This window comes from Pan troglodytes, chromosome 19 (genome assembly GCF_028858775.2).
Source record: "Pan troglodytes isolate AG18354 chromosome 19, NHGRI_mPanTro3-v2.0_pri, whole genome shotgun sequence".
Lineage (NCBI taxonomy): Eukaryota > Metazoa > Chordata > Mammalia > Primates > Hominidae > Pan > Pan troglodytes.
This window is the reverse complement of record NC_072417.2, coordinates 13,982,770-13,990,557: the sequence shown is the minus strand read 5'-3', so window position 1 is coordinate 13,990,557 and position 7,788 is coordinate 13,982,770. Positions and strand designations below refer to the sequence as shown.

The 7,788-nt window shown below is 36.9% G+C and overlaps 1 protein-coding gene across 25 annotated transcripts in view; it reads left to right on the top strand.

Moving 5' to 3' along the window:
* Positions 1–7,788, top strand: part of SPATA22 (spermatogenesis associated 22) — a 203,198-nt gene that overhangs the window by 41,785 nt on the left and 153,625 nt on the right. For 9 of the 25 annotated variants that reach the window (XM_063798010.1, XM_063798011.1, XM_063798009.1 and 6 more), the window contains exons 2-5: positions 1,689–1,804; positions 3,538–3,666; positions 6,433–6,493; positions 6,622–6,717. In XM_063798010.1, the coding sequence (XP_063654080.1) occupies positions 1,762–1,804; positions 3,538–3,666; positions 6,433–6,493; positions 6,622–6,717 (329 nt within the window). In that variant the 5' untranslated portion in view covers positions 1,689–1,761. Of the gene's footprint in view, positions 1–1,688; positions 1,805–2,189; positions 2,253–3,537; positions 3,667–6,432; positions 6,494–6,621; positions 6,718–7,788 lie in introns of all 25 variants that reach the window. The other 16 variants (XM_016930505.3, XM_016930504.3, XM_054669769.2 and 13 more) reach the window with 4 other exon arrangements.

Sequence of the window (7,788 nt, the reverse complement as noted above, 5' to 3'; positions counted from 1 at the left end):
CCTCCGCCTCCCGGGTTCAAGTGATTCTCCTGTCTCAGCCTCCCAAGTAGCAGAGACTACAGGCACGCACCACCATGCCCGGCTAATTTTTGTATTTTCAGTAGAGACGGGGTTTCACCTTGTTGGTCAGGCTGGTCTTGAACTCCCGACCTCAGGTGACCCACTTGCCTTGGCCTCCCGAAGTGCTGGGATCACAGGCATGAGCCACTGCACCTGGCCACCAGGAATATTTTCTAAAGGGTCCATCTCTTCTACCCAGCTTCAAGCCTAAGATGTGGAAACAAAACAGAGGCAGCACCTGACCTCGTGTTTCCCAAGTTGTTTTTTTTGAGACGGAGTCTCGCTCTGTCGCCCCGGCTGGAGTGCAGAGCGGCACAATCTCCGCTCACTGCAACCTCCGCCTCCCGAGTTCATGCCATTCTCCTGCCTCAGCCTCACGAGTAGCTGGGACCACAGGTGCCCGCCACCACGCCCGGCTAATTTTTTTGTATTTTTTAGTAGAGACGGGGTTTCCCCGTGTTAGCCAGGATGGTCTCGATCTGATCTCGTGATCGGCCCGTCTCGGCCTCCCAAAGTGCTGGGATTACAGGCGTGAGCCACTGCACCCGGCCTGTTTCCCAAGTTTTATTTTTACAAACGATATTTGAAAGTTAACACCTCGGCCTGACTTGCATTATTGCTTAGTTGTGTATGTGTCGGTCTGTCTGTCTCATTGGGTTGTGAATTTGGAACAGAAGTTACCTGGTTTGGGTTTGTATCTTGCCTCTTCTTGCAGTGGGCAAGTGTTCGTTGAATTAGATTGGGGTTGAAATGTGTTAAGGGGCTAAACGTGCAAAATTACAAGAGAAATTCTATTGTAAAAGAAGAAAACTAAGGAAAAACTTGTTTCACTTGTTGAAGTTGTGGAAATGGAGTGGAAACTTGTCATTACAATTATTCTAGATATGAAGGGAGGACTTGGTCTTTCTTTCTTTCTTTTTTTTTTTTTTTTTTGAGATGGAGTCTGGGTCTTGTTGCCCAGGCTGGAGTGCAGTGGCACGATCTCGGCTCACTGCACCCTCGGCCTCTCGGGCTCAAGTGATTCTCCTGCCTCAGCCTCCCGAGTAGCTGGGATTACAGGCGCCCGCCACCACTCCCGGCTAATTTTGTATTTTTAGTAGAGATGGGCTTTTGCCATGTTGGCCAGGCTGGTCTTGAACTCCTGACCTCAGGAACACTTAGTCTTTGATATTATATAATCCAGGCATTTCAAACTGATGCAAAGGCAGATGACCTGCACAATGCCTTAAAGTGGGGCATGGAGGAAGTTCCCGGTGGCTAAATACTGTGTTTCCTCCTTGGCCTTGGAAGCATGTATGTTTGCCAACGCTGTGGTCCATTTTCCTCTTTGTAGGTGTGGTTCAGAATTCTCTTTGTGGGTGCGGGATTCTGAAATAGATTACATATACTGTGTGAAAAAATGCACATATGTTTACGAAGCAAGGTTACAGTTGCCCTAGTCATAACTTAATTTGAACAGGGTTGGAAAAGTGGATTATGGTGTAAACTCTTAGAAAGCAAAGGACTCCCTAAAGTGTTTACGTGATCAGGTTTGAGAGTAGTTTAAAACCATAATTTCAGTAATCACTGGGCTGAGGATTGGGTTTTATAGTTGAGACAATATGAGTTATAAGTTTCTTTCTTTGCAGGTCTAGTGGGACAATGTCATATTATAAATTTGGAATGCTGAAGAGAAAATTATAGATTTTGATATTGAAGGAAATGAAGCGAAGCCTAAATGAAAATTCAGCTCGAAGTACAGCAGGTATTGAACAACTTTTTATTTTTAAATTTTCTGTATAGCATATAAAGCTTGTATAGTTTATAGATATAACATTGGAAATACATTTAAAATAGATTGAACAGTTAATCTAGCCTCTTTACTTTTTAGGTCCAAGGAAGTAAAATAACTTACTCAAGACAAAACATTTAGTGTTAGAGGTGGGAATAAGATCAAAGTTTCTTAGATTTATTTTGATATTCTTTCTACAAATTCGATGTGCTTGAGTTATTCTATGCTTTAAAACTGAAAACAAAGAAATAGATCTATTTTTGTTTGTATTTGTGACTTACTTGTTAAAAATATTTCCGGAAGCACTTCTGTCTTTCTAATAGCTTCTCCTATCATTTTTGCTTTCCCAATTTATTAGTATAAAGACAGACGGCAAGGATGATGAGAACCAGGGGAATGATGATGCATAATGAAGATAATAGTAACTATTATTTATGGTGGATTAACTGTATTCAAGACATTAATTATATATATTAATTTATTTAATCTTTACACCAATACCCCGAGATAGGTTATTATAATCATTTCTGTTGTTCAGATGAGAAAACCAAGGCTAAAAGAGGTTAAATAAGTAATCCATGAAGTAGCAGAATCAGAATTTGAACCTAGGAATCTGGCTCTTAGTCCATGCTCTTAATCATTATGCTATCAGTATATGTCATATTGGCACAAAGAGTTTAGGGAAATTGCCCAAGATCATACTCTGAAGTTGTAATTCAAACCTACTTTGAAGTCATAATTCAAGACCTAGGCGGTCTGATTCCAGAGCCCACATAATTCTCCCAGCCTTTCATCAGAGACTGTTCACAGAGTCTGTATTTGCCTGTAGAACAATTGATGATGACCAGTTAGAGAATGGTACAGTGGCAAGAGATCCAAACCGATATTTAGGAATCTTGTCCTATCTAGATTCTTCCACTGACTTGCTCTATAGCAATGCACAAGCTTTTTGAACTTCTTTTGCCTTCGAGTTCCCTAAGTTTCAAAGTTTATATTTTGTGACTTTTGGCCTGAATTGAGATCCTAGATCCGCCATCTGGAGGAATTGGTAGTAGTATTTATTCTCATTTGGACTGGATATTATTACTCTTTAAGGCATTCTCAAAATGATCCACAAAATATGTAATTACAGATACCTGAGGTGCTTGTTAAAATTGCAGAGTTTTGAGTTCCAGGCTAAATCTATTGAAATAAAATCTATGAGAGTGGAGTCTAGGAACCTGCACATTAAGCAGAATTCCAGATAAATCTTAGTCCAATGAAACTTTGAGAACCAAGGCCCAAAAGGGTGTGCCACTATTGTCCAAAGCATGGTTCAGAGTTTGGTTCTTCCTCACCTCTGTTGTACTTCAAAGGTCCCCTGCAGTTGATATGGTAACAGGCAAGCACAGGAGGGGGATAAGGAAAACAAAAAGTGGATTTGGAAAGGTTGGGGGATGAGGGGGGGAGATGGGAATTACTTCCATATGGGAGGAATTAAAACTGTTAGGGTAGAATAAGAAAAGTTTTTTGAAGAAACAAATTAGGCTATTCGGGATCTTAAAAAGAATGTAAAAATCAATCTAAGGTTATAGAAATCTATAAGTATATTAGCATATAGAAGTAGATAAATTTAAAGTGTGTATTATTATATACTAGTAATTATTTTACAACTAGATCTGCTTATTTGTCTATTATGTACTAATTTATTGGTACATTCAATTTAGGCTGTTTGCCTGTTCCATTGTTCAATCAGAAAAAGAGGAACAGACAGCCATTAACTTCTAATCCACTTAAAGATGATTCAGGTATCAGTACCCCTTCTGACAATTATGATTTTCCTCCTCTACCTACAGGTAAGAAAATTAATAAGGTAAAAATTTTCAGGAAATACAAAACTAGGATTATAGAAAATTGTAATTTATATTATAATGAAAATAGAAAGTTTATTTTTTCTTCTTTCCATTATCCACATATAGAAATTACATAGCACTTTCTGAACATTCCAGGTCAGGAGTTTAAGTTTCCTTATCTACAAGGGTGGCTTAGCATTTAAATGGAGTATCTTAGATTTGGAGTCTTTGTTCTAATAAAGTAGTAACATATATTGTAAAAAATAGTTTTTCTTTCTCAAAATTCACGTGGATATTGTGTTATAGCCTATACATTTGGTGGTAAAGAATGGAAACACTTGAATTGCCTAAGGAGTGGGGATAAGTGTGCATGGGAACACAGGAAAAATGGGAAAAAAAAGATAGATTTTAGGAAGTGCAGATGCCTGGAAATATCTGGTGCCTGGCCGTAGCCTTTTTCTCTTTTTATGGCATTTTTGCCTTCATTCATTTGTTAGCTGTTTATGGTCCAAATGTGATCCCCCCCAATTTATATGTTGAAACTTAATTGCTGGTGTGATAGTATTAAGATGTGGGGCCTTCAGGAGGTAATTAAGTCATGAGGGCAGAGCCCTCATGAATGAGATTAGTGACTTTATAAAAGGTATGAGGGAGCTTTTCCGTCCTTCTGTCATGTGAGGACACAGTAAGAAGCCTTGACTTCCCAGCCTCCAAAACTGAGAAATACATTTATTTATCATATTTATAAATAACCCGTTCTAAAGTATTTTGTTATAGTAGAGTCCAAAGGGACTAAGACACACCTTCATCCAGTTGGCTTCCTTATAGCTTCAACTGGCACATGAGCTAAGTTGCCCTTCCTGTGAGTTTGCATAACCTTTTAGTTCTAGTTCTCAGAGGTCACCGGTAGACTGCCCTCTGGATCTCTTAATTCACATCCTAGAGACAGCTTGTGATTCAGCTCATCTTTTAAGTCAGGCCACTGAAATCCTGGCTTAGGTTGGGGTTAGGCCTCTTACCTCTGAACCAGTTAGCTGAGGTTTGGTGGGTGCTGGGAGGTCTTAATGGTTGTTGTTGACTTTTTACTTTCCTCTGGAAGAGGAATGGGCAGGCAGACATTCTGAAGTATACGTGGTACATGCTGGTTATATACATTTACATTTTGGGGGCACATTTTAAAAATCATTAATAGGATCTTATATAGCTAGAATTTAAAAATATCTCTGATATAGCAATACTTGTATTGTTAATTTCATCCAGTGTGCTCCCATAGACTTTAATATACTTCTAAATCTGTATTTTGTTTAAAGAAAACAAAATATATAAAAGATATATTTGAAGAATTTTAAGTATGAAGTTCATGTGTTTCCAATTTTTGTGTATAAAAATCATAAATTCACATGGATATGCACAACTGGGCATTTATCTGGTCATACTCCACCATTTAAAAAACATTCCGTCATTTAAAATATTTTTATAAGTAGCATGAATGTTGACCTTGAAAAATTGAGCTACTCCATAAGGAAATGTGTGTCCTCCTGAAGTACTTCAAGCTCGGACCAGGGTTACTATTTGTCAGAAATAGTAGTTTTCCTGTATTGGGTAAGAGATAGGACTGCATCAGTGTTTTTTAAAAATGTTTGTCTTGATCCATTAATCAGTCTGAGGTATAATTGATCTTTGAAAAAAGAAATAGAAGAGAATAGAGTAGAATCGAAAATACAGCCATGCACTGCATAACCATGTTTTGGTCAATCACACCACCTGTGTGATGGTGGTGCCATTACAAATATAATGGAGCTGAAACATTTCTATCTCCTGGTGACATAGTAGCTGTCATAATGTCATAGCACAGTTTATTTTTTTTTATAAATGTAGCCTAAATGTATGGTGTGTTTAGTGTACAGTAGTGTATACAGTAATGTCCTAGGCCTTCGTATTCACGCACCACTTAATCACTAATTCACCCAGAGCAACTTTCAGTCCTGCAAGCTCCACTTATGGTAAGTGCCCTCTTAGGTGTATTGGTTTTTATCTTTTATATTTTTACTGTACCTTTTCTATGTTTAGATACGTTTAGATACACAAATACTATTATGTTACAATCGCCTATGGTATTGAGTACAGTAACATGTTGCACAAGTTTGTAGCCTAGGAACAATAGGCTGTAACATATAGCCTAGGTGTGTAGCAAGCTGTACTCTCCAGCTTTGTGTAAGTACACTCTATGTTGTTTGCACAACAAACTCACCTAACAATGCATTTCTTAGACTGTATCCCTGTCATTAAGTGACACATGACTGTGTCAGTGTGTATCACACATATTAAGGATAAGATTTGATGATGAAGTTTTATATTCTTTTTTCTCCTTTCTCTATCTCTCTATCTCTGTCTCACACATATATCATGCATGTATATGTTCTGAGTTATGATGTATTTCTTTCTGTGGGTGAGATTTTAAAAGTTCAGTAAACATTGGATTAGATGAAATTCATGTTACAAAGTTAAAGATACTATACTAGAACTGATTGTAGAAAAGATACAGATTAAATTATCTTTGCTTAAAATACAACAGATAAGAAAGACATCTATAAAAATTAATAAAGCAGGCTGTGACAGGTTTTCCAACGAGTACTGTTGAAGAAATCCATATATTCAAGTGTTTTCTTCTTCAAGTTTTTAAACCCCCCAAATTAAATAAGTATGAAGTTATCATTTTGAAAAATACTACCTATCTTACTTTTATCTATGTTACTTATGTCTTTTGAGATTGGGCCTGGGAAGCTGTGAATCCAGAGTTGGCTCCTGTAATGAAAACAGTGGACACCGGGTATGTGGAGAAATATAAACCATTGGATGTGTGTCTGTTACTAACTGATGTTGTTCTTCTATGTATATCTTAATTTCTCAATTTGAAAGCAAACTATTAATATTTAACAAGACATATTCCCTTGAAAGGCAAATACCACATTCAGTTTCTCGTCCTCTGAGAAGTCAAGATTCTGTCTTTAACTCTATTCAATCAAATACTGGAAGAAGCCAGGGTGGTTGGAGGTGAGTCTACTTAAAATTTCTTTCTTCTTCTATTCCTTCTTATTTTCCTGTCTTCCTCTTCATTCTTCCCTCCTCCTTCACTTCGTTGTTTCTCAGACAGAATTACATTTAGGAAATTTCTATAAATAACAACTATGGCAGTATTAATTATGTTTTATGAAAGAGCTTAAGAGAACATGCATGTAAAACTTAAAAAAAAATATGTAAATTTCACAGTGATTATGCTTCAAAAGATTCTTAATATGACAATGAAATTTCTGCCAATATTCATTGCTATGAATTTATGATTTTGCTTATGGGTTATTAATGATTTAATTGACAATAGACAGGAATCATATCTTAGTATTGATTATATTTAGGAACTGAGAACCAATTAGAGTGCTCAGTCTTATCCTGTAAGACAGCCGGCTTCAAGGTAAACAGAATGGCAGAAGAAAGAAAAATGGGGGCTGCGATGCATATGCATCTGCAATAGTAGGGGCTCAAGAAATGAAGAAGCTGGTCAAAAAGATGGTGAGGGTTCTTGCCATAAAGACCAAAGCTTAATGTTTAAATAGTATGAAAAAATTGATAGAAAAAGAGCATGGATTTTTCTTGGTTGGATTTTAGTAGCCTTGGATAAATGGCAATATTGAAGGAAATAATTTTGGAAACAAAGTGCTGGGAAAACAACACCAAATCAGTCACTGTTAAGTGCTTCGATATGTTATTTCAATAATCCTTACAACAACCATATGAAGTTAATACTATTCTCATTTTTATTATACAAAGATATCATATTTTTTTAAAAGGGGGAACTTTTTATATAGTTGTTAATAAATACACTGAAATAATATATTTATTTAAAAATTAGTTTTGATTTTATTATTCATGCTAGTTTCCCCAGGACCAGTCCGTCAGTTTCTTCATAACAAGGCCTTAAAACTAGGCCTGTTCAGTGGTTCGGGATGGTTCTTAGAGACATTGTTCCAACTGCAGGAGCTAGAAGAAAATCCATTCTGACAAGCATTAGACAGATAATTAGGTAAACAGATTGTAATCTGGACAGGCAGCCAGTATTGGGTATTACAA